This window comes from Mixophyes fleayi, chromosome 4, assembly GCF_038048845.1.
Source record: "Mixophyes fleayi isolate aMixFle1 chromosome 4, aMixFle1.hap1, whole genome shotgun sequence".
NCBI lineage: Eukaryota > Metazoa > Chordata > Amphibia > Anura > Limnodynastidae > Mixophyes > Mixophyes fleayi.
This window is the reverse complement of record NC_134405.1, coordinates 114,231,892-114,259,598: the sequence shown is the minus strand read 5'-3', so window position 1 is coordinate 114,259,598 and position 27,707 is coordinate 114,231,892. Positions and strand designations below refer to the sequence as shown.

Here is a 27,707-nt window from a genome sequence, read left to right as displayed (position 1 = left end):
GTTCATACTATCCTCACCTCTGCTTTGGCAAATTAGGAGCGCAGCCAAAAGTTATCTTATAGTTTTCAATTTGACAGTAATTGTGGGGCCACACAACAATATTACAGAAACTGCAGATGTTTGTAGGTGTGTGGCCAGCTGTAGCCATAACAGGGCACTTTTATTAACTATTGTTGATTACAAAAGATAAAAAGAGATGCAGTGGTCCCAAAATATGGACTGGGGGGTATTCAATTCACAGCGAGATCTCCGGAAAACGAGCGCTCGAAAAATATTACCATTAATACGGTAATTACTCGCTGAATTTCAGCTGAAATCCAGCGAGTAAATTACCGTATTAACGGTTTTTACGCACATATTACCGTATTAACAGTAATATTTTTCGAGCGCTCATTTTCCGGAGATCCTGCTGTGAATTGAATACCCCCCAAATGTGTTGTTCACAGGTAAGCACTGATAGAGTGGTTGACTGCAGTGCCCTAGGTGGCCAAACCACACGGAAATGGAGGCAAGACAGAGGAACCAAGGAACACACTCTCCTACTAATTCTAATTATAATGCATAATAAACCTCAACTTCCTGCAAAAAAGTATCTAAAGCACATGTTATTTTTAATTAGATTTACATATTTTCCCAGTGCATATTTGAGAATGAGCCCTCGATACCTGAACAAGTTATTAGATTTACAAACACACTAGTATTTCCAATTGTTTTTTTAATCACTAAAAAAACCACACACAAATCAAATGCACTTCACTAGTGTTTTATAGAACACTAAACAGTAAGTGCAAAAAAGGCTAAAGCAATACAACGGAACACAAGGCAAGTAAAAAAGCTAACACAAATAATGGTTTATATTGTCTTCCCATTAACATGCAATTTACAACGAGACTGAAGTTAACTTCTTATTCGGCCAACTTCTTATTCACCTCTTATTCATGCTCCAGATTCCTATTCAGAAAAGCTAATTTTTAAACGATTAAAGCAAGTTGCATCAATGATTTCACATCAGATTAACACCAAAGTGGGTCCCTTATACAAACTGCAATAGTATTTAGCCTGACCCAACAAGGTTTTGGCCATGAAATCAGGGGGCAGAGTGGGCAAAGTCACCATATTTTATAATTTTGAATAAAGTAGCTACTGTTTTCCAAGGGTTAAATGTTGTTGGGCCACCGATTTGACAGTGGTAATAAACACAGGGTGGTCAGTTACATGTAAAACACCTGTCTTTTGCCTGGCCCAACACTGTTTTGGGCATGCAATCAGGTGGCAAAATGAGCACAGGTAGCATTTTGAGCGTATTGAATAAGTAGCTGCAGTTTTGCAAGGGTTAAATGCGTTGGGCCACCAATTTCACAGTGGGAATCAACACAGGGTGGTCAGTTACATATAGAACACTTGTCTTTTGCCTGGCCCAACACTGTTTTGGACATAGAATCAGGTGGCAAAATGGGCACAGATAGCATGTGAGTAATTCCTATGAACCACTGAAGGCGCTACCTATACAGATCTGTACCACACAACCACTACAGGGACAACAGAAGAAAAGAGGGACATATATAGTTTGCCAGAGAAGACTTAGATAAGTTAACAACCAACATCCATTTTTAAATCAGTATGTTCATATTCATATCCTGTACATCTAGGTATTACCTGGCCGGTGCCGTCACCTCACTACCGTTTCCCCCTCGCTCAGCCTCAGAGCCGTCTTGTTTGCGGCTGGGTTGCTATAGCTACCTTGGGGGACCGGTGCCTACCGACCTCGCCCCTTTGTTGACAACGGAAACCTCCAGTTTGCTGTGTCTCATGGGAAATGTAGTGCGTACGATTGGTCAAACGTTATACTGAGGTGCCTTTGTGAACTACAACTCCCGGCATTCCAAGTAACCTAAGCACGCCACCTCCTCCGCCAGCTGTCTCTGGTCTGGTGCTCAGCGCAGTTGTTTTTGCAGAGACGTCACTGGGGAGTGGAGGTGACAGTTACCGACCAACGGGTGGCGGACTGCAATCTGTGATCCCGGCATATGTAAACACGAGGCGTGGGGGTCCCCAGGGCCTGCCTGCGTGACCCTGGTAAATCACTCGTGGGGTAAAGTCTCTCCTATGGGTAGAAGAGGGTTCATTGCACTTGTAAAGATTATCTGTGCTGGGCTGACATTGGCCTCATATTGTATGTCAGTCTCTGTGATGCTAACTTTCTGCTTTATGTGTGGTGGATCTTCTGCGATTTGGTGCAAAGTGATGAGAAAATTGAGAAAGATTTCACCAGCACGAAATCTTATTTAATTGTACAACACATGTATGTGTCATGAGGATATTTATTTATCCATATGCTAGTGACATCTGATAAATTAAACAGCATCGATTTGTGTCACTTCTGGGTCTGATCCCAACATTGTCAGAGTACAAAAATGGTGCATGTGATCATTATACAACTATTTGCTCAAGCAGGCTCTCTTTCTGCTTATTGCAGTGTATTGCATCACTTTTGCGAATAAAACAGTTACTTGGTATTGGGTCAGCATGTGTTTGCTACTGCCAGATAAAATAAGGACAAGGTGATAATGCAATTCTTGTATTGTGTTGTTTTATCAAACAGTGCAATTTTCTAATTTTAATAGACAATGCAACTCAATTCTATGGATTTTTTATTTATTTTTAACAATTGGGATATACAGTATACAGATACCATGCAACTAGTTAAACCCTCTGAAGTGAGCCATAATAAATTGTGCCTGTTAATCTTGATATGTTCAATGTCTGTGGCATCATTTATCACTGTTGTAATGTCTTATATTTTGTTTTGTTTTAAATGCACAGAGTTTTTAGGAAAGGCTTCAATTAAATATGGCTAATTAGCTATTATAGAGAGAAGATAAAATATAATTAATACTGCAATGTAAAATTTGTTTATTAAATCCATTTAAATCACCTAATTTTTAGACTAAAATAAATATTGTTTGGACATGTTCCTTTCTATGGAGACTGCTTTCTGCCGGTGTGCAATTGCATGGCTTTTTCCCCTCTAGTAAGATAATTATAGACTACAATTGGAAACATAAACGTGACTGATTCCTCCCAGATGGGGCAGAGACTGATGTGAATGAGTTCTCTGTACAGCGCTGCGGAATGAGGGGCGCTATATAAATAAATAGATGATGCTGCTGGTGACAGTAGTCTTGTGACTTTTAGGCACTGTCTAGACAGTGCAGAGGTGCACTGAGCAGTCTGTAGCATGATATAACTGGACACACCCAAAAGAAACTTGCTTATGACTACTAGTTTAAATGCATGTCTGCAGTTCTTACATTTAAATGTGCATTCAATATCTGTGGATTTGCATGGAGGATCTGCCAAACTTAGTCACTGTACAGGATAGTTTAGTAATATACTTTCTTACATTATATCTGCAGTGCATTGAGCAGACATTTCACAGTTGAGAGGTACGAGGAGCAATATTGTCAGGGGTAAAGGTACACCTGCTTTAAGTGAACCTGTCAGAATCAGACGGCTGAGGCATCTGTTCTGTGGTTTGAACTAGTATCAATTTGCAAGGAACTATTGACATCACTGAGGCAGTAGCCTATTAATATTCATGAGACCTGACCTATTTATGAAGTTCTACTTCCTATAGCAGTGTTGGCTAACCTGTGACACTCCAGGTGTTGTGAAACTACAAGTCCCAGCAAACCCTTCCAGCAATAAGCTGCTATATATTGGCAAAGCATGCTGGAACTTGTAGTTTCACAACACCTGGAGTTTCACAGGTTGGCCAACACTGTCCTATAGTCTTACAAATATTAGTTTAGTCCACATAATAGATGACTCCATGGTGTGTTGGTGAAGGGTCTATTTTAAAATTATCTGTCAGACCCCTGCTCATTTTCAAAAATACCTCCATACATTTAAACTGTCCGATGTACTGTGAAAGCCTATGTTTACCTACTCAATCGCTGAATTCCTCTTGATGATTAGATGCTCTTAATGATTACATGTTGCCTCAGTCCTTTCCAACTTACTTTTACAAGGACAAACAAGAGTTGACTGAGCTGAAATACTCTGTGCTGGTGTTAACATTCTGACACTCAGGCTGGTTGTAGCACAAATGCCAACTTCATAACTTGCATGCCCGTCTGTAACACGTTTTCAATAATTAGTACAGCACATTTGCACAAAGTAAAATGCACTGTATGGTGCGTTTACCCAGGTTAAAGGCAAAGCTTATCTACAAGTGCTTGTTTTAGGTTAAGAAATGCTTTATTTGAATTGTTGTGAAAAACACACACTAGTGGCAAATAGTGCTAGTCAACCTTAGTTTATAATGTTTTGTGTCTTTGTGTGGGCTGTTATGTAGATTACACAAGCACAGAAAGTCTAACCACAAAATGGTGACTTCCCATCCTAACGTTACATACACCCTTCTGTTTTGTTTTACTTTCTGTAAAAACAAGTACAGAAATTAATTATGTTTCTTTTTTGTAGTGATAGGAAATGGAGAGCTCTGTAGCTCCATGTACCACTGAAATAACTAATATGCAAAACCAGAACAGTTGAATAAAATGTTAAATTTTAATTTCTCTTGCAAGTGCTTGAACACACAAAAATGCAGTCCCAGCACTTCTTTTGGCCCCATAGTCTTTAATGTTTAAAGATCATTTTTAATGTCTTACTAGCATGTACATAGTAATGAGTTACATTTTTTTTTTTTTATCTGACTTTTTTTCTGTAAATTAAGTACTGGGTGTAAAATTTGTGAGCCTGAGATGTCCGTTGAGTTTAAGGCAACAGGTTTATCCAACTTAATTGGTCACTGCCATTCTACTGATAACCATCATGACTTGCCTTTTACAACCATCACATAGGCACTAAACTATGCTAGAACGCTAAGGAGGAAGCAACATCTTTATACAGCGGATGTAACTTTAAACTGTCCTTTAAATAGTGTATTCTGAATAAATTGCTTGTATCCCTTCTGTTTTTCTTATCTATTTAGTCTATGTCTTCCTTTGTATAATGCTCTATATGTACAATAATCATATCATGTGTTGCTTAGTTTGAGCCAATCCTGGACAGATAACATATTGGATGCGTAGCAGTGTGAATCCAACTGTTATCATAAGTCACTCTTCTGGACCCAAACTTGTTGTCCCTCTTTCCTACAAATTGTCCCTTATTTGGGGTCTCGTATAGATCTATAGGAACACCTCCATCAGCTCCCAAAAATTTGAATGACTTCTAAACCTATAATAGCAACTAAACTATGTTTACTATTGGCAACAATCCCAGAGTAGATCTATATTTTATATTGTTTTCTTAGATATGTAATCTTCTTTAACATTTATTATTTAAAACTGCTTAGCAGCACAGTGTGCAGATATGTAGCCAATATATAAAAAGAACGAAGGCGATGGAAGGCATAGTGGGAGGCAGTGGGACAATTGTATGTTGCTAATAGTAGAAAATGGTGAAGGCATTCTGATTAGACCACCCCATTCACATATCCCAGTTAATCTAGTGTTAATTGTACCCGAAAATGTTCCCTGTACAGCACAGACATTTTTAAATAAAAGTAACTATTAGAGACATTAGTATGATAAATGATTGTCTATAATGACCACAATTTTATTTAAAAAGCTCTCTCTTGGGTTATAGTAAAGACAGTGGAGCGCTTTCAGACCTTTATCGTCTCAATGTTGTCTCGAAAGCTGATTGTGAATTAATAATAGCCCTTTCTGTTGTATTTACAGCAAAGATGTCCGGAAACTCTAGTGACAGTGAATCATCATGTGGATGGACAATTATCAACCATGAGGTAAGTATCTACACTCTATTATTCTCTATCCCCCAGCATGTCAAGCTGTGTACAGATGAGTATAATGCATGTTTTCTGGGACAAAGGAAATATTATTATGTACCAGTTTAAGTGCCATACACTTGTTCTATTATTACGCACTGTCACTTGAATGTTAGTAGATTCATAGCTTTGTCATATCGAAGGTTAATAAAAATAAACAACCTGCAAATTAAATATATATTGGTATAGATCCAATTGTATACAATGCACAGAAATGAGCATATGTTTTAATTTCTAAGGTTAGTGCAAATAAAGAAATCTACACAATAAAATTTTTTGAACATAGAGATCCCATTGGGGGTATTTAATTAGGTTTCCAGTTCAGGGTAACACGCTGCAATGGGCCGCGAAGGCAATCCACTGTACCGAAATAACGTGGATTTTCGTACGCACCCCATAGGGTTGCGAAGGATAATCCGCTTTATTACCGTCAATACTGCACACTTTTCACAGTAACGCTCGTTACCGCAGACTGGAAACCTAATTGAATACCCCCCAATGTGTCTGTGTTAACCCCCTCTTCTCCCTCTAGTACTTCTTTGGAGCCCTTTGCTAGTCATCTCCACTAGTTGTTCAATTCAGCAGTGTCTTGCAGCTTCGATTTCCAGTCGGCCTTCATAATAGTTTCTGAGAACTGAAGGCATGATCTGGTGCAGGTCCCCAGTTGACAGCCTATTCCTGATTGTGGCTAGCCTGTCAGCCTGCTGTCACTTCTATCCCTGAATCCTCTGGCTCTTGGAGATGATAATTGAAGCTGACTGCCCAGTTATGGTAATGTAAGACCCTGCTTAATTGGAGAATAACTGGGGGCTCTAAGGGAAGAATCCCCACCAATATAGCTGGGTAAGCGTTCAAATGCTAAAATTGCTTCTAATATCACCATTTTGCTTGTATGTGCATTAGGGCTCAGATATAGAAACCCTACACTCTGAAATCGAACCATGTTCTGATCACACTTTAGAACACAGTGCAACGTTTGTAGAAAATGTACAGACAGATTCACCAGACGGACTTCCAGGTAATAGAAGTAACGATAAGGTTGGGAAGCTGATTCAGGTTTATGTGTAAACTGACATTGTTCTATCTGTTGTAGATACCTGCAGCAATGAGGATACTGTATCCAATGTAGAAAATATTCACTCCATTTTAGAAGAACATCATCTATCTACTGAGGTACAGAATGCATTTTTTTTTATTTTATGTTGGATCATGTAACATAGTAACATAGTTGATGAGGTTGACAAAAGACACCAGTCCATCAAGTTTAACCTGTTTTGGATCTCCTGCGATCCTGCACTTATATTTGAAATTGATCCAGAGTAAGCAACCGCCAATCTGTTTAAATTGTGAAAATCCACCTAGACCCAATATTGCAGTCCTATTTTTACCCTATATCCACTACTATCCTTCATTTTAATTAACGGTCGTATCCCTGGATACACTTTTCCGCTAAAAATTTGTCTAACCCTTTCTTAAACATATCTATTGAATCTACCATCACAACCTTCCCTGGCAGTGAATTCCATATCTTGACTGCCCTTACTGTAAAGAACCCCTTCCTTTGCTGGCTGCGAAACTTCCTCTCCTCTAACCTTAGGGGGTGACCATGTGTCCTGTGTATGGTCCTTGGGTTAAAAAGTTCCCATCAAAGTTCTCTGTATTGACCCTTAATGTATTTGTACATAGTAATCATATCTCCTCTAAGACGCCTCTTTTCTAAAGTAAACATGCCTAAACTGGCTAACCTTTCCTCATAACTTAATGACTCCATACCCTTTATCAATTTTGTCGCCCTTCTCTGAACCCTTTCTAGTTCCAGATTATCTTTTTGATAGAGTGGTGCCCAGAACTGTACTGCATATTCAAGATGAGGTCTTACCAACGATTTATACAGTGGCAAAATTACACTGTCTTCCCTTGCATCTATGCCCCTTTTTATGCATGCCAATACTTTGTTTGCCCTTGCAGCTGCTGCTTGACATTGAGCACTATTGCTAAGTCTACTGTCTACGAACACTCCCAGATCCTTTTCCATTATAGAGTCTCCTAAATTAATTCCATTTAATTTATAGATTGCGTTCTTGTTTTTGATCCCTAAATGCATAACCTTACATTTATCTGTGTTAAACCTCACATTCCATTTGGCCGCCCAATCCTCCAGTTTATTTAAGTCCCTCTGTAGAGAAGCTACATCTTGCTCTGATTTTATTACCTTACAGGGTTTAGTGTCATCTGCAAAAATAGAAACTTTACTCTCTAAACCATCACCAAGATCATTAATAAATATATTAAAAAGGAGTGGTCCCAGCACGGAACCTTGAGGTACTCCACTTAAAACTTTTGACCAATTAGAAAATGTTCCATTTATCACAACTCTCTGTTCCCTATTCTCTAACCAGTTTTCGATCCAAGTACATATGTTGATTCCTAGACCCAGTTCCCTTATTTTGTAAACCAACCTCTTGTGTGGCACTGTATCAAAGGCCTTTGCAAAATCTAAGTAGACCACATCTACTATGCTGCCCTGGACTAAGTTCCCACTAACTTCCTCGTAGAAACTAATTAGATTTGTTTGACATGACCTATCCCTCACAAATCCATGTTGATTCCCACTAATAATTTTATTGCGCACCAAGTAATTCTGAATACTGTCCCTTAAAATAACTTCCAGTAGTTTCCCCACTATTGATGTCAGGCTTACAGGTCTATAATAACCCTGGTTGTGATCTCGTCCCCTTTTTAAACAACGGCACCACATCTGCTAATCGCCAATCCCTTGGTACTGAGCCTGATGAGATTGAATCTCTGAAGATTAGGAATAGCGGTCTAGCTATTTCCGAGTTTAACTCCATAAGGACCCTTGGGAGTATGCCGTCTGGACCTGGAGCTTTATTTATCTTAATATTCTTCAATCACATTTGGACTTCTTCCTCTGACAACCAAGTATTAATTAATGGCATGGTTTCATTTCCATTTTTATGTATTACTCCTACATTTGTTCCTCTCTAGTAAATACTGAAGAAAATAAAGTGTTTAATACCTCTGCTTTTTCCTTAGTATCATTTATCAATTCACCCATCTCACTTCTTAGGGGTCCTATATTATCTTTTTTTAATCTTTTTGCCATTTATATACTTAAAAAACTTTTTGGGGTTTGTCTTTCTTTCTTTTGCAACTTGCCATTCATTTTCTAATTCAGACAATCTAATTTCCTTTTTGCATGTTTTATTACATTCCTTGTACCTATGGAAGGACTCCTCTGACCCTTCAGACTTAAACAATTTAAATGCACGCTTCTTCCTTAGCATTGCTTCCCTTACCTTTTTTATTTAGCCACATTGGTTTAGACTTAATTCTTTTACATTTATTTCCCATAGGAATAAACTTATACGTGTATGTTTCCAACAACATTTTAAAGACAGCCCACTTTTCTTCCTTATTTTTTCCTTCAAAGGCTTTGTCCCAGTCTATGCTCTTTATAGACTCCTTTAGCATATTAAAATTTGCCTTTCTAAAGTTTAAAGTCCTAGTTGATCCCTTATACCGTTGTTTCTGGAAACTAATTTCAAATGAGACCATATTATGATCACTGTTTTCCCAAGTGCTCTCTTACTTGAATATTTGATATTACGTCTACATTGTTTGTTATTACTAGGTCCAGTATAGTCCGGTTCCTTAGTGGTTCCTCTACTAATTGGGACATGTAATGGTCTTTTAGCGTGCTCAGAAACCTATTTCCCCTAGCTGTACCGCAGGTCTCAGTACTCCAATCATTGTCCGGATAATTAAAATCCCCCATAATTAAAATTTGACCTAGTTGTGTAGCCTTCTCAATTTGCTGTAGAAGTTGCGCTTCCTCAATCGTACTAATATCTGACTGTTTATAGCATATCCCTATCAGCAACTTCTCTGAACATTTTCCTCAGCTGGATATTTCCACCCACAATGAATAAACTACATTACCCCCGTGTACAGATCAACATGCTGCCCACTGTCTGATGACAGCGCAAGGGAAAGGTGAACTTACCGTCACATGCATTGTCACATGTGACGGTAAGTCATCCAGATCTAGCGGTGCTAAGTGCTCATAGGCCTGAATGCCTGGGCCTCCAGGTCACAGTCCTGCAGGTTTATGGTCATTCAGGACATAGGAGGGCTCACATTGCCCTCACCAGAAAATCTACCAAGCAGCATGATGTGGAGGAGCTGGGATGGCTATATTGCATGATTGGGAGATATCTATATAAAATATAGTTGGGGAGATATCGGTGCAACACATGGCTGGCAATTGCGGGTAGTCTGTGCAGTTTGTATGGTAATGTAGTTTATTGTTGTGCAGTAGGGCTGGCAATTGTTTTATGCAACAATGAGGGGTATCTGTTGAACAGGAATAACAAGATGTCAGCATGACATCTGATTGGCAGTGGGGGTATCTTTGTAATATACAGCTTGCAATTAGAGTATTTCTCTGCAATATGTGGCTTGCAGTGGGGGTATTTCTCCAATATGGGATATCTCTGTTACCAATATGGGGAACGGCGTTACTTCTGTGTAATCTATGACTTGCAATGGGGTTTTCTTTGTAGTACACGTCTAATAAACAGTCAGTTCATCTGTGCAATGGGAGGGTGGCTTATGTCCTCCACATACATTAGAGGCTAAATCCTTATATTCCCAGCCTAGGTGTATAATAATCCTCTCATTCATTTGTGCATGCGCAAGATGTACTGGGTATGTTGATAGTAGCTGTTTGCCACGTATGATAATGGTTTTCTGGATACATTAATGGGATATTTGAAAATATTTTAAAAATTCATGTGTACCCCAAATAAAGGCACACCTAGTATTTTACATAACCACATACCCTTTAACATTTACCGTCACCAACTGGTAAATACAGAAGTGTTTGCTCACCAGAATAAAATTCCATTCAGACATTTAAAAAATTACATGGAAAATTGCTCTCCAGTTTTAGCAGTATAATTATTATTATTATTTTTTTTCGTTTATTTATAATGAACCTAATTACCTAGTGCTGTACATTGAGGGATACAAATAAATAACAGAAGATAACTTACAACAGATAATAAATATGGCCCTCCCAAAAATGAGTTTTTGTGAGTGTGGGGAACAATCGATACATAAGGCAGTAGAATAACAATAATACTGGTGGGGAAATTCTAAGGCTGAAGCTTTATCATCTAGCAGTATTAATGGGGCCATTGGTGCCTGACATCTCTGTACAGCTAGTAGTGGTGTGATGTGGTTGGAATGAGCGAGAGACGATGGGAGGTGTGAAACAGACTGTAGAAATGTTAAGACAATCAACTACTGGCAACCATGAATATCCTTTACTATTTATGTCAACTTAACCTATTAGACAGATTGGAACTTCATAAATAAGGAACGTCTGAACAAAATACTAGCTATACTCATTTTAACATTACACATAATAATGTTATCTGTCATATTACAGGATCCCTGTGAAACATCTGTTTTTTTTTCCCTTCCAGCTACATTACACGTGTCAGATTTATTTTTAAGCCTGTCATGTTGTGTTGCTTTGACCTTTTTTTTTTTTTTTTTTTTGTATTTTTTATGTTAGAAACATTATCACCGAGTGGCACCCTTTATAACTAATTCTATCTGGAGCATTCCCTAATGTTTATACACAGTACATAATGCATTTAGTGTGCTGGAGATGTTTGAGTAAGAGATAATCTTTTAGTAACATTTTTTACATATCATTTCTATGAGCAACAATACAGTTTTATAGGATATTGAAAGGAATATGCTGAGAAACAAAATCAAATAGAAGACAGACATGAACATATGTTCATTCCCAGTTCCACAAGCTCTGAGTATTGCTTTCTCCCTCTAGACCAGGCCTGGCCAACCTGTGGCTCTCAGGGTGTTGTGAAAGCGTACCCTGCTAGCTATCAGCTGGCAAAGCATGCTGGGGCTTATAGTCGTACAACACCTGGAGAGCTACAGGTTGGTCAGGTCTGCTGTAGACACAAGCAGGGCCCTCTCTACCCTCTGTCTCACTTCTGCACCTTCTTCGTCATCCTTGTATGTACTTGTTCTCTTTTTATGTATGATGTGTTTGTTGTATTTGTTGTTCTGTTTCTCTGGCACTGTGGAATTTTGTGACACCTTAGAAATCGATGATGATGAAAGTGAACATGATTCCAATACACACTGTGTACCATAAACATACCATAAATACTTCTTATAATAATAGATTGCATTTATTAAGGTGCCCGCATGTACTGACATCCCTTTCACAATAAAATGTTTATATTTGAACAGCCATTCGATCTGCAGTGACTGCTGTTCAGTCCTAACATACTGTGGGGGCAAAGCAATTATACTAGGCACAATTAAGCAAATAAAAAAAGTTATTTGTTCCTGGGTGTTTAAAGTGATACTAAAGCCATAAAACAAAGAAGTGCTCACCAGCTTTGCCATGTCGGTCCTTGTGCTTCCACTGAGGTGTTACATTCTCCTCTTCCTGCTTCTGCATATAGCCCCATATTGTGTCTGAACGCCTTCCCCTGGATTACAGTGTTGTCAGTGACTCTACAATGAGGAAAGAGAAGCTGCTCTCTTAACTATATCTGTTTCCATGAAGAGAGGAACAGGAGTAGAGAGAGGGCTATCAGGCGACGAACGGAAAATAGCTGCAGGCATATATCTATCCATGTCTGTTACAGTGATAAATGAGTAATATTTACTCCCTTGTATCTCATTCTTTGTTGGCTGGGTTGGTAGTATGTGTTAGCAAAGAAAAGTCAATGTTAGGCAGCACGGTGGCTAAGTGGTTAGCACTTCTGCCTCACAGCGCTGGGGTCATGAGTTCAATTTCCGACCATGGCCTTATCTGTGAGGAGTTTGTATGTTTTCCCCATGTTTGCGTGAGTTTCCTCGTGGTGCTCCGGTTTCCTCCCACACTCCAAAAACATACTGGTAGGTTAATTGGCTCCTATCAAAATTGACCCTAGTCTGTGTGTGTGTGTGTGTGTGTGTGTATGTATGTTAGGGAATTTAGAATGTAAGCTCCAATGGGGCAGGGACTGATGTGAATGAGTTCTCTGTACAGCGCTGCGGAATCAGTGGCGCTATATAAATAAATGGTGATGATGTTAGTGATAATGATTTGCCTTAATATGTATTTTATCAAAGCAGAGTTAAAAATGTAGCATTTCAACTGTATTTGTTTGTTATCTATTCTGACAACTAGTTTGTGAACTTAGGAGCCTCAATGCCCTGAATGCTTGCATTACTACTTTTGTGGTTAGCCATTAATGCTTTCACCTTTATAATACTTGTGATGTATCACTCTTCTACCCCTGTTCTCACTTTTAATAAAGTTTTCTGCTACTGTCTTTGTTGCAGCTTGTGTCTTCATTTAGCTCTTGTAGAAAACCAGAGCGCTCACATGCACATGGAGACTGTCGTGATGAGGACAGCACGCTGGGTGATGATGGTCAATGTGAGGCTGTCAGCGATGACTCTGACATTGCTACCTTGGAACCTCCCAAGGTTGATGAAGTTGGATCTTTGGAGGAGGAAGAGATTCCAGAAGACATGAATGGAAACACAGAAATGAACATGAGCTTTTCTTCCAGTAGTCAGTACACATTCAGTCAACCAGAAACTGGTAAGAGTCTGTATGTTGAAGCTATGAGTTTAATATAGAACCTGGGTGGACATTTCATATGCATACTACGGAGCAGGCAGCTTGTCACACTGTTTTGAGATATTTGTTCCAATTCAGAGTGAAGCCTGAATTATATTGTAGAATTCATGCAGCAGGGGTCACCTTAAGGTTTGTTCATATTAAAACCCTCTGGTTCTTTAGACAGGGTATACTTACATAATGTCTGTTTTGCTGTACCCATACAGGACCCATATCACATATATAAATTTGAGGGGGAAAACAATTACCATAATTTGCCTATGTTATTACAATATTCTAGTGTTTGAGATGCCTCTAATTCATTGTGTTGGCTCATTTGTCCTTTAAAGCTCTAACTGCTATTGACAAACTTTCCAGAAGTTGTGTGAAGAGTAGGGAATGAGGCAAGAACTGTAGACTGATTGGTGGTACGCAGCTAGGTTGTCCCCTGTGGGTTCTTCAGTATATGCAGTGAACCTTGCTGGGGAACACTTATGGATTGATAGGATAATTAATACCGCCTCAGCACTGCACCCACACAGGAGCAGCAAGTGACTAATATTTTCATTCTTTAAAGCTCACTCAAATGTCAAGGATTGTATTTCTAGGTGACGGAATCGTAGTGAGGAAGGTATAGGATAATATTGGTGCCACCATCGCATGAAATGTATTGTCACTCTTAATTCATATTCTACATGGGAACGATAGCTAGACAATACATATATGTGTCACCTTCTCAATGATACATAACAATTGTCCAGATTATTGATAGTGTACAATATTGTGACCTATGTTGCTGCTTTTATGAATATAGTGTTAACATTCTTACATTGTTCGTTTCCATGATAGTTCTCTTTTTCTCTCCTTATGTTCTTCATTTTTTATGTTGTACACAAAGGGGATTCTGTGGAGCAGTGCAGAAGATACCGATTCATGTAAGGGCATGGCTCAGTGAGCAGTGAGAGCATGCTCCTGTCTGCTTTTGAGAACATGCTGATGTGACATTATTAATAAAGTCTCAAGTTACATATCTCACAAACACAAAAATATTGCTGGGACAACTGCAGGGCTGTAAGCAGGGCTGTGCGATAGAGACGACTGCCCAGGGCGCAGCGCTGAAGGGGGGCACAGTTTATGAATATTTTAGTTTGATTGAGCGCTAGGGTGGGCGGCATTTTTCTTTCTCACCCCAGGCGCTAAAATTTTATGCTCTGGACAACTGTGCCATTAAACTACTAGCTAATGCATGTTAACAGTACATTGCTTTAAAGCTAATGTTTTTGCACTGGTCACGTGCACACAGTAGAGGCAGTCATTGACTTCAGGCCAGTAGGCAGTAGGTGTGTGTGTGTGTGTGTTTGTTACAAATCGCATCTTATTCTAAGCACAGCATCTTTCATTACTAATTTGTGCAATGTGCCTGAGTAATAACCTTCATGAAGTACTAACTGTAATCTACCATCTAGATTCTACTGCAGTGCTGTCTACTGTGAAACATCATTGTTCTGGTCCAGACTATTCTGTCATCTTCCACTCCGTGCTGCACTTGTACAGTGACACCTCCCTCTGTCACTGTGGTCACTGGCTGCTCACTACAGGAGCGAGTTCCGTGACTGACTTAGTGAGAGGAGTAGGGACAGGAGAGCACTGTCAGTCACCACACTAAAGTGATTGTAAAAAGAGTGTAGGAGACTTGTCAGCCAGCGCTCCTTCTCCAGTCCATGATTTCAGAGTGAGCGGTCAGTGACTGGAGCAGTGGGAGAGGTGGGCAGAGGCATGTTGTGGTCAAGAAGGTGATGTGCGCACCTCTTCTCTTCGGCCCCTAGGTGGCGCTTGAGAATATGTTCTCACCTGGACTTATAGGGGGGAATTCAATTGACCGCAAGATATTTTTTAACACTGTGTTAAGTAATTTTAACGCTGTATTTGTATAATTTTCAAGCGGGTTAACTTTATCCACAATTCAATTCCATTTTTAACGCTCAGGTTTTTTTTCATGAAACGGTCCTCTCGCGCTCCAGTAGAAGGTCTATTGAAAGAATAGGGTGATTGAGAGCTCGCTGCGTTTAAAGCTATTCAATTGTTTTTTAACGCAGCGCCTTAAACAGTCCAATATGCTGTTTTATCTCGCACCTCTTTGGGGTGTGCTAAATATAAAAAAACCTATGAAAACTATTTGAAATCATGTAAAAATATTAAAAAGAAAAAAAAAAGATAAACTATGTTTATCAGTAATGCATAACATGTAAAAGTTGATTTTCTTGTGAAAAAATAATGAAACAAGAAAAACATAACAAAAAAATCACTAAATATATTTATGTATGTTTTTTGTACAAATATGTATGTACTAATGTGTTTTGACATGGTATAGATGATTCTATAGTAAAAAATAGAGGTTAATGTAAAGGCAGGTAAGACATTGGAATGAGGCACATCATGCAGAGGTCACACTATAGTAGAAACATGAGACAAACTGCAATAAACAACCATTATTAGCAATAAGCTTTCAAAAGAATATTGAAGTACATGCTCTTTCTGGGGTTACTGTAAAATGCTGACCTTATACAAAGGTTATTGGTAAAATGCTAGACGGCACTGGTGGAACACAAGTCCCTCATACTGGATTAACAGTATTATACTTTTTAGACTAACAATGTAGGACAAAAGTTCTCGGTAAACCTTACTGTAGTAGTTATATTATAATACTACTAGAATATAGAACTCTGCTCAGATAAACCTTTTACTACAGTACTGGTAAATTACCTGGTAGTCCAGGGTAATACACATGTCCCATGTAGAGCTCGTACTTTAGTAGTAGTATTCTATGATAAAACACAAGTCCCAGCTAGACCTCCTACTATAGTAGCGCTCGTTTATCATTAACATTATAAAAGGGTCCTATACATTGATGATGTCATTATACAAAGTTGATCTAACTATAACAGCCTGATTTTACCTCAATCATATTTTTCGTGAATTAACCAATTTTTCTTATTTTCCGTGTTTTTAACAGTCAAATACAATTGTCGATTTACTGCCTCTATAAAAAAGAAAATAAATAAATAAGGTGGCTATTTAAAATTGGTTTAATACTTATCTTACCAATACTTATCTTCATTGTTATATTTGTATATAAATTCAAGAAATACATATTAAAGCTGAAAACGTGTTAAGCATTAGTTTTTTATATTTTAACTGCTAGTGATATTTAAAGCATTATAAAAAAAAAAAGAAAAAAAAGTGATAAACCTAGTTATTTAGCTATAGACAATGTGGTTTATGTATCGCCATGCGGAACGTCCTTGATTTACATATAAATATCAATTAAAATCATTATTTTAGCCCAAAAAATATTATATTTAGTCCTGTTAGCTGGCTTTACCTATGTTTCTTTAGATTAGATGTGGACAAAGTAGTAATGATCTGGTCTCTTTCTATAGTGTTCCCATCCCACAGTGCAGATGACTCAAGTAATGATGAAGCCAGTGATGATTCAAGTCCTGTTCTGCGTCGACGACGTTCTAAGAGATCAACCATGTCTGGATCAGAGTCTGAGAACAGGACTTCCGCTGATCATCCTGTTCCTCCTGAGCCTAGAACATTGTTGCGGATCGGTAGCAACCTGAACAAGTGTATTATTCTCTCTCTGGTCATAGCAATAAGCATGGGTTTTGGACATTTTTATGGTAAGTTCTTTTTGTTTTTGCTGTAAGCACAGCATATGGTATCTGACTGTATAAAATCAGGATGCTGCTTTTCAATCATGATTCCAGCAGTTGTAATCTGTATAAATGTGGGCCTGATTCAGTCATACCCTCCTCTGTGTGATGACAGTGATAAAAAGCGCTCACAATACTAAATCACATTTTGGAAACCACAAGATTTAATTCCAGATTTTTGACACTTTAGTTCTGGCTGATGCATTCTGATTGATTTGACGTAATGAATGTTCTATATAAACATGATCAAATGTCAGAAAATCAGCATATTTTGCACACATTGGAAGACCGTGATGATATGGGCTCAGAAAATGTTCTTTTTTTATTTTGATAGAAGATGATTGCTGATTTCCTTCATTGTTTTGCAAATCCACACTTCAATCCATCCTAAATGCTGCTGCGAGCCTGATCTTCCTCTCTCATCGCTCCACATCTGCTGCACCACTTTGCAAATCCCTACATTGGCTCCCTGTGTCCTCCAGAATCAAATTCCAATTACTCACCATTACCTACAAAGCCCTCAACAACACTACCCCTGCATACATCTCAAATCTCATATCAAAATACTCTCCCTCCCGCCCTCTTAGATCTACCTCTGACCTGCACCTTGTTTCGTCTCTGGTAACCACCTCTCACTCCCACCAATAAGACTTCTCCTGAGCTGATACCCACTTATGGAATTCCCTACCACGCTTAATCAGACTTTCCCACAGCCTTCAAATATTTAGATGCGCTTTGGAAACCCATCTCTTTTTTTTTTTTTTTTTTTTTTAGAGGTGACTTTATCCTCGATAACACTGTTCACACTAATGCACCCTCACAACTGTCCCAATCTCAACTCTAAGCCACATTTGCTCCTCTTGTTTCAGCTGTTCCCTCTTCCTCTTAGAATGTAAGCTCTCTAATGAGCAGGGTCCTTCATACCCTTTGTTTTCATGTCTGCATTTATTTTGTCTACCTTGTATGTCCCTGTTTTAATGTATGTACTGTTTTTCCCTACTGTACTGTGCTGCGGAGCACTGTGGCTCCTTGCAAATCTATGATAATAAAAATAATTGTGAGATTTTTTTTTTTTATAAAGGTACTATTCAGATACTGGAACGGCAAAAATATGTGGAACAGATCCACGAAAGTGAACTAAAGGATATGAAAGATGACCTGTTTCAGTGTCAGAGGGACCAAGACACCACCATGGAGTCCAGAGTGAGTGCATTCGTTACTTGGTATTCCTTACTGGAGCTAAACAATTGCTTTTCATTTCATGTAATGTCTAAATAGGGTCAGAGCACAATAGTGTATTCAATCTTCATCTCCTGCTGGTCTGGGATGGGCAGTTTTGAAATAGAATCCTCAGAGCAACACCTAGTATATCGGAAGATGAATGTGCTGATGTCGTGGGAGGCAGTGACCTGTCCACTGTCGTGTTATATTGGGAAAGCAGGATTGCATGTGACAGGGCCACTGTATGCTCTAAGGAAGGGAATAGAGGCAAGCTGGAATCAAAGACTCAGAAGATTGTGATGTCATACCCCCACTATATGAAACAAAATTCTCATATCAACTTGGCAAATTACTGTGAGAATATTCTAGCTTAGTCACGATCCATTGTCATGTAATTATAATGCTCAGAGTGTCAGCTGAATCTGTTATACAGACACTCAAATGGGGAACTCTAAATTAATAAACACAAAAAAAATCCATACCCTCCTATAGTTTATTGTCATCAAAATAACCTCGTATTGCATATGAGGTTAAAGTAATAAAAGCAAGAGCGCTTTATTGCACATATACAGAATAAACCAATTCAGGTGTTGATCAGTTGATCCTACTCCTTTTTTTTTTTCTTCTTAATTATGTCTCTTTATTAAAGAGTTTTGTAACATTGAAAACACATAGAAACAAAATAAAACCTAAATCCCAACTACTAACTACCTCAAGGTACAATATCAGTATGTGCATCACATATACTCTGAAAATTCCTGCCATTATCTGAAGAGCTGAATATACTAAATACAATAAGTATAGGAAAAAAATAAGTTTGAAAATTAAAGGAGTATCTACTGTTTGTATATATTGTAGAATATAGGACATTGGTAAAATGCTTCTGAGGTTTCCTGATATACATAAAGGCTCTGTTAAGCCAAGGAAGAAAATATAACAAAAGTACTCCTAAGATAATACAACAAAAATTGAACAGTGATTAGAGACTGGGCACCCAGGAAGGTAACCATCCACCAGCCATTGTAACGCACTGTGATCTCATCCATCATAACCAGATGATGATATATTTGTGGATAGAGTTTCTGCTAGTGTAAATAAATCTTTCATGCTTCAGAGTCATTAAGCAAGGTCACCCACACAATTCTTCTCCACTTTGAAAGTTCTAAATTGATAATATTTACTCACATTAGCCTTTGCACACTGAGAGCCGTAGCAATATATCTCATATTGGACAGTTCTGAGCACTGAATGTGAAAAAAATAATCAGTAAAATAGGTTAAAAGTTGCATGCAATGCTGCTTACTTGACAGTTTATTATCCATTACCCATCCTGGATAGTGGGATAGGCGTTTGCATAAATATGGAAGCTTCCTGCAAGGAACTTTTTAAATGGTTGTCTGAGGAAACAGCTGTTCCCATGTTAAAGGACAAAGGTAAGACATTCATTGTCTACCGCAACAACAGGAAAGTTGTTGGTATTCTATTTGTGAGAGGAGAATGTTTTATCTGATACATGAGCTTTGCAGTACAACTGCCGTCTAGTTCCATCCTCTGTACGTAAGAACAATAAAATGGAGTGGAGTTATTTGTTTATCAAAGTTCAGTAAACGTACGGCTTTTGCAGGAAGTCGTAGAGCAATTTACAGAAGATCTGGAAGAGAGACAAGATATGGTACTATCTCTCGAGGGCCTAATGGATAAAATTACAGAAAAAAATCGGATGCTTAAGCAAAAACACAGAGAGTTAAAGGTAATAAATGTGACATTCTGTGTGTTCATTTCTACATTTTGCATTGTATACGGAGCATAAATGCACATCAACCAGCCAATCTACAGGAGCCAGTAAATATAGAGTGGAAGTAATCAATCATTTCGGGCAGCGTTATGTTTTTATTTAATCTTTCTTTAAAATATAAGAAGTTAATATTTGTTATCTTGTTTCTGTACATGCCAATCTCATTCTCTATTGTTTATCACTATAACTAAATGGGCTATGAGGCAATGGCATAAATATACACTTAATAACAGGTATACCAACTATGTCCATTTTAAAGCCGTTCTAGGTGGCCTACAGTGTGAATGTCCAACAAGAGGAACACATACATGTATACAAAATGGAAAGGTTAGTTCCCACTGCACACTGACTGTTTTAATGAATCTCTAAGCGAATAGTTGTTGACATGAACAGTTCTATCTACATATGTTAATGCATAATTAATATTTGTTTGCAATGTTTTACAGCTTCAGAATAAGAAAACAGTCAATATTGCACGTGCAAAACTTTGTCCAACGTCAGGCAGTACATTGTAACCCCTCCGGCCGCAGGAATAACCGCTTCCACGTGTTTCCTGTAGCAGCTAAGTCTTTCTGTTTTTGCTGTCACCAGTTTTACCCATTCTTCCAGGCAGAGTAGCTCTGAAATATCCCTAAGTCGTCTTGCATGCAATGCACGCTTGAGGTTTTCAATAATCAAATCAGGGAACTGTAAAGCCCATTCCAAAACCATCATCTGTTCTCCTGTAAGTACTTTGTGGCTGACATTGAGGATCAGTGACTTTGCTAAAACATCCAACCTCTCTTCAGCTTCAGAATTTGTTAATGTTTAATAGAGTCCATTCTTCTTTCCACGAGCACAGTGTTTTCTGCACCACTGGCTGCTGTACACCACAAAGAATAATAGATCCAGCCCTGTGCTTACTAGTGGGCACCATGTTCTTTTCTTCAAATGCTTCACCCATTTTATTGCTAATTTGCCTTTTGTAGGTAAATTGTTTCATTTTTGTTTCAATAGGTCAAAGTACTTTTATCTAAATAAAGCTTCAGTTTTATTGTGAATTTGTTTGGCATATGGTGCTTTTGACAATAAGTGTAGGAAAGGTTTTCTTCTAACGCATGTCTCCTACAGGTCAATCTTAGCATTAACTGCTGCATTACAGCTTCCCCTTTTTAAGCAGGTCATTCTATGTAGAGTAGTGTAGAGGACATGTGTTGGGATCCAGTAATCATGGTGGTTCACAGCCTGTGCTTTTGTATCCTGACAACCGGTGTCATTGTTGCATGGTGTTTGCTTGATGGTTTTACCCTTATTCAAGATGGTGAATGCTGCCTCACTGAGTCCCTATCTTCACTCTTAAAATGATATACTGTGACAGCTAAGTGCTAGACTATAGTGATTCCTGCATTCTTTTGAATTTCCTGATTAATTCCCTGTTATTAGCAATATATATAATGGAAAAGGACAAAGATGGCGCTATTGATATCATCTAATAAGAACAACAAGTAAATAAAAGTCCCGAATGAACAGTTCAATAAAAAGTCAATAAAAGTCAATGAAAGTAAATCTTGATGATGGTTTTCACCTTAGATCAAATCTTCTTGATTCCCACATCCATCCGTTGATCATAAAAGGAAGGGAACATCCAAAGAATATATCTTAGAATGATTTCTATCAAGCATCCAAGTGGTTAAACTCGTTATGATCTCTCTATTCACCGGTGAAATTTAACATGTACCATGCAGCACCCCGTGATAAATATTTGATGTCTTTTCAAATATGCACTTACACAGAAAGACGGATGGCTGGATCCAATGGATAGTTTCTCCCCCTTTACTGAAGTCAGTATTTACTCTGATATAGAAAAAAGGGGAAGTTCCTCATGTGTAAAATCATTGATACATTTATTTAAACAATGGGCACACATCCCGATAAAACATGAAAACAAATAACATGTAAACCACGACCATCAGGTGAAGGTGGACTCTTACCCCCACTCAGAAAATAACGGGCACGTAAGGAGATGTTAATGTCCGAATCCGGACCGCGGCTTGATCACTCACGGATCCCGCTGTTGCTGGGTGGAAGGGAGTTCCCCTGCACGTACTTCTGACGTCACCTACTCCTTGTCAACGCGTTTCGAATATTAAATCTTTATCAAGGCATCATAACGAGTTTAACCACTTGGATGTTTGATAGAAATCATTCTAAGATATATTCTTTGGATGTCCCCTTCCTTTTATGATCAACGGATGGATGTGGGAATCAAGAAGATTTGATCTAAGGTGAAAACCATCATCAAGATTTACTTTCATTGACTTTTATTGACTTTTTATTGAACTGTTCATTCGGGACTTTTATTTACTTGTTGTTCTTATTAGATGATATCAATAGCGCCATCTTTGTCCTTTTCCATTATATATATTGCTTAAACTTGAAGCACAAAAAGGGGGTTTGTGCTTAAAGGATAAAGAGGCTGCATTTGGTTTTGTGCGCAGGGGTTTCCATAATATTTGATTTGGCAATTCCTTGTTATTGACTTTTGCTACATTTGACCAATCTTCTGCCTGCCGCCTACCCACCTGTGACCCCTGCTACATTTCACCATTCTTCTGCCAACCTTTGGCTGCTGCTATGTCTGGTTATCCGATTGCTTGAGTCCTGTGACTCCCATACATGGCATTTCATTCCCCAAAGTCTTCCCTGCCATGACATCCTGCCAATGTTTGTTCACTTAGAGATTCAATTAAGCAAAGTTTGACAAAGAGTTCCTAAACATGTGCACACAACTGTAGAAATGTATGGAGCACAAATAAACCAGAAAGCCCTGCTTGAAACTGGCAGACATGGTTGAAAACTTGTAATTTCAGAGAGGGCTGTTGTAGAGCTCTGTGAAAAGGTGAAGACACAAGAGATTTCCACCTCTGAGATTGTTTTCTTATTTAATTATTCATGTTTATATACTGCATCTAAAGGACCAACATAAATTATTCAGAATCTAACACATGAAGAATTTATCATAGTTACTTAAAACCAGTGGCAACATGTTTTGGGTTTTGAGTTGTGCACATATCAAATAAAACGTTCAGTCTATACTGTAGGTTGATAATGAGCATAAAATATAAATGATTGAAATAAAATAAAAAGTAACCAGATTTATATAACGTAATCAAATTTTCTTTACTGCATTTTTCTATTTTCTGTAGTCTTGTGTATGTATGCGGGAATTTAAAATATTTTTTTCAAAGGCATATTGCAAAAACATATATCTTTATTTAATGATATATATATTTGTTACAGAAATATCTACTTTTAAAGTTATTTACCTTTTATTTCTGGTGTTTTATACAAACTAGAGGAAAAAACCGTGTTCAGAATGCATTCTAGTAGTTTAAAAAGAAAGATGTCCCTTGTTCTGAGAGCTTTGATGACATGGTAATAAACCAGTTATTTTAATTTAAGCATTCAGTCAAGTAGAAAGTAATTTTCTAAAAAGTTGGCATTGCATTGTATTTTTTTGAAAAAAACAGTAAATCATACATCCGGAATGACAACATGACCATGGTACAAAATGAGAGAAAAACTTGAGAAAATGAAATATTGAAATTGACCAGTTTTCAGAAAATGATTCCTAAAATATAAGTCTATGGGGTAGATTTATCAAACCTTCTAAAAAGAAAAAGTGGAAGTGTTGCTCACAGCAACCAGTCACATTCTAGTTATCACTTTCTGGAATGTCCTGGATAATTGATAGCTATAATCTGATTGGTTGATATGGGCAACACTTTAGATAGAATTCCATTCATTGGGTTCTAGAATACAGAACTATACTTAGTTGTTGTCTGGTGTTCCCCCAGAGGCCTGTAATGGTGCAGCAATTCACTCCTCACTCCTATGAAGGAGTGTTGTTGATTCCCTGCCCAATCTGACAGGTTCCTTCAACGTTTCCAATGGTCCAGCTATTCTCTCTTTTCTCATACTACTACTTATTTCAAATAAGCAGTGGTGTTGTTCACACCCGTCCTGTTTGATGTAGCCATTTATACAAATTGTAGTGACAGGAGCATCAATACAAATAAACATATGTGAAATAAATACAAGTTTCTCACTGCTTACCCACAATTACACGAAGTAATGTGAGTTGCGATAACATAATACTTGTATTTTAAATACGGCATCGCTTACATTTTAGATGATATTTTACATATAAATTGTTTTATTGAGCCAATCCGTTATTTATAAACATGATTTCTAACAGTAAATTAGAAGTAGCTAAATATGTTTTATTATATTGCAGTTAGAGGCGCATGACCTTGCAACCAGTTTAAAAACTACTGAAGTACAAAATGAAAATCTTGCACTGGAAAACCAACATCTTAGGGAATCTTTAGAGAAAGAAGAACAAGCTTTATCATCTCTTAAAGAGGAGCTCAGGAAGTTAAGAGAACAAATCCGACACCTGGACAAGAAGGAAAACCATGACATTGTGTTAACGGAAAATCAGAAGCTAAAGGAACATTTGAAAGGGGAAAGGCAGAAGGTTCGCAGTTTCCGAACACAAAAGGAGACCCTTTTAAGTGAAGCCCAATTACTAAGGAACAAGCTTGACAAAGAGCGACAGATTACTGATTCATTAAAGGTGGAACTTGAGGAAATCAGTAACAGGAGATCCTCTGGTGCCACCTACAATAGCGACCAAGAAATTGAACATTTGAAGGACCGTCTTTCTGAGTTAGAAAAAAAACTAACTTTTGAGCAACAGCGGTCAGATCTGTGGGAAAGACTTTACATCGAAGCTAAGGAACAAAATGAGAAACAGGAAACTGGAAACCGGCATACTCACCAAGACCAATTTAATGAGGGAACTGCAAAAGGTAAAACAAACAAGAAGACAAAGGATACATTTTTTAGTTCCGTAAAAGACACTTTTGATGCAATGAAAAATTCAACCAAGGAGTTTGTGAGACATCACAAGGAAAAGATCAAACAAGCAAAAGAAGCTGTAAAGGAGAATTTGAAGAAGTTCTCTGATTCTGTGAAAACCACTTTCAGGCACTTTAAAGATTCCACCAGAAGTATGTTTGATAAAAACCGCTATAGAAAACATGCAGAAAAGAAGAGGGAAGAAACCAAGGAGGCGCACACAGTACGTCGCGAGTACAAGACTGATTCTCAGGAGCATTTTCCTAACAAGGCAACAGACAGTCAACAGCAATACAAAGAGCCAAAAAGTGAACAGAACTTTGAAGATACAGCTGACTGGCAATTCACAGGTGCCAAAAAGAGCAGTACTCACCAATTCACTAACAAGAAGGGTTGCTCTGGTGTGTTTGACTGTGCTCACCAAGAGTCCTTTAGCCTCTTCAACAAGGTGGTGGACCCTGTGAGAGTTGAAGAGTTCAGTGACTTGATACACACATATTTACATGAACAAGTAGATCATTTCCAACACTGGAAGGAACTAGAGCAGTTCATTAATAGTTTTTTCCCTAATGGTATTTTCATTCACGATCAGATGCTTTTTACAGATTTTGTGAAGGATGTTGAGGATTACCTTGAAGATATGAAGCAATATCAGACTAACACTGGTGGAGTGTTTGAGGACCTTGATGAATTTGTGTACAGACACTTATTTGGGAGTGCCTATTCTGCACCCTATGGACCAAGGTTGGTTTATATTAATTGTTCAGAATATGAACTGTTGCTTTATGACTAAACATAATGTACCATAAAGTATCTATGCCACGGTTTATACTGTATGGCTTTGGAAACCATTTAAGGGATTGTGCACCTTCAGACAGCTTTATTATATTGCTTGCACATTTTACCAAACATGTTATATGTACCATGCATAACTATATTTGCATTGGCCTTGGATACAACACAGATCTGCTCTGCACTTTCAATACACTTTTATTCACAGAGCAATTATGTCATATCCATGATCATCAAAACATACTGCTCTTAAGTTCCAGGTGAAAAACACAAAGGGACGCAAGAAAGTTAAAGCCATGTATTAACTTTCGGGGTCACACCTAGGAACCTACTAAAAATACATCTGTGTTCTCTCCAGCACCTATTTCCTGGGTGCTGCACCCAGCTGTTTTTACTTACCACCCAGCTGTTGGGAGTCCGACTGAGTCCTGCTATAATAAGACAAACCATTGTTTGTCATATTACAATAGGCACTTTGTGAGCACTACAGTCAGCAGAGTGTGTTAGACTATTGACACCAGTGCTGGCAGTCAGTCCAGGCAGGCAGAGGCTCAGGAGCCAGGCCTAAAAAAAAATATTAGTTCTAAAAAAATATAAGTGTCTACAGTAGTGGTTCCCAAACTTTTGCAGTTCGCGGCACCCTTAGAGTCTCCATAATTTTTTCAAGGCACCCCTCCAAAATAATAACCAAGCAGTCCCGTTTTATAAGCAGTTGGGGCAAAAAAACGTAATACGTATTTAGTTCAGGATAGAAATACTTATTTAGTTGTATGCAAAAATAATACACATAAATCCAAGGGAAAAGAATATTTTTATATATTTTTTTCAATTATATTTCTATCAAAGAATAATTTACAGCTAACTCACACTGTGCCCCCTCTGCATCTCCGCTCACACTGTGCCTCCTCTGCATCTCCACACACTCTGTGCCCCCTCTGCATCGCCCCTCACTCTGTGCCCCCTCTGCATCCCGGGGGCCAGGAAAAAAAAACAAAAAAAAACGGCAAAAACACTTGCCAACCCGGCGGCGCCCGGGACCCAGCATCCTCCTCTCTCCTGCCGCTTGTCACTGAATGTCGAGCCCAACATTCAGTAAGGAGGGAGGAGGATGCAGTTCCCGGGCGCCGCCAGATTGGTAATTTTTTTTTTTTCGCTGTTTTTTTTTTTTTCTTCTTCGTCGCTGCCGGATTGGTAAGTTTGTGGGTTTTTCCCCCAGCTGCGGAAACCATGTGACAGCGCGGTGCACACTTTAGGAACTGCCGGTCTACAGTGCAATCAGCAAGTGGGCAATAACCTCCAGAGTCTTTGTAAATAATATAAGCGTTGGCAATATCCTCCAATATTTTTCATTATTATTATTACCACCAAGTATTACATTACCCCCACCTGGCTGCTTATTCATGCAACATTTTCTGGGGAGAACATTGTACATGTTTTGTGGGAAATTTAGTGTATAAATACATTTTGCTCTAAAATTATTTCATTCAATACTTATATAAGTGTTTGTTACAAGATTTAATAGTAGTATTCTAAAATATACTTGCCAGGCCTTTTTATATACAGTCTAGACCTCCAATCTGTAAACCTTGCATGGTCATAAAACAGATATTGGGACTGTTCTATAAAAGTGGATGAATCTGGAAGACACTCTTGGAATGACTACTGAGCATATTTTATGATTTATATATTAATAGATCAAAGGTCCTGTTTGTTAGGATGGAGGAATCGTTATTTAGTTCT

The 27,707-nt window shown here is 38.3% G+C and overlaps 1 protein-coding gene across 2 annotated transcripts in view; it reads left to right on the top strand.

The window, feature by feature from the left end:
• The first annotated feature begins 1,909 nt into the window (after positions 1-1,909).
• Positions 1,910-27,707, top strand: part of CCPG1 (cell cycle progression 1) — a 28,207-nt gene continuing 2,409 nt past the window's right edge. The window contains exons 1-9 of one of the 2 annotated variants that reach the window (XM_075208034.1): positions 1,910-2,076; positions 5,751-5,815; positions 6,761-6,875; positions 6,951-7,030; positions 13,256-13,520; positions 16,979-17,224; positions 18,339-18,460; positions 20,103-20,228; positions 24,550-25,919. In XM_075208034.1, coding sequence (XP_075064135.1) covers positions 5,756-5,815; positions 6,761-6,875; positions 6,951-7,030; positions 13,256-13,520; positions 16,979-17,224; positions 18,339-18,460; positions 20,103-20,228; positions 24,550-25,919 — 2,384 coding nt within the window. In that variant the 5' untranslated portion in view covers positions 1,910-2,076; positions 5,751-5,755. Of the gene's footprint in view, positions 2,093-5,750; positions 5,816-6,760; positions 6,876-6,950; positions 7,031-13,255; positions 13,521-16,978; positions 17,225-18,338; positions 18,461-20,102; positions 20,229-24,549; positions 25,920-27,707 lie in introns of both variants that reach the window. The other variant, XM_075208035.1, reaches the window with a different exon arrangement.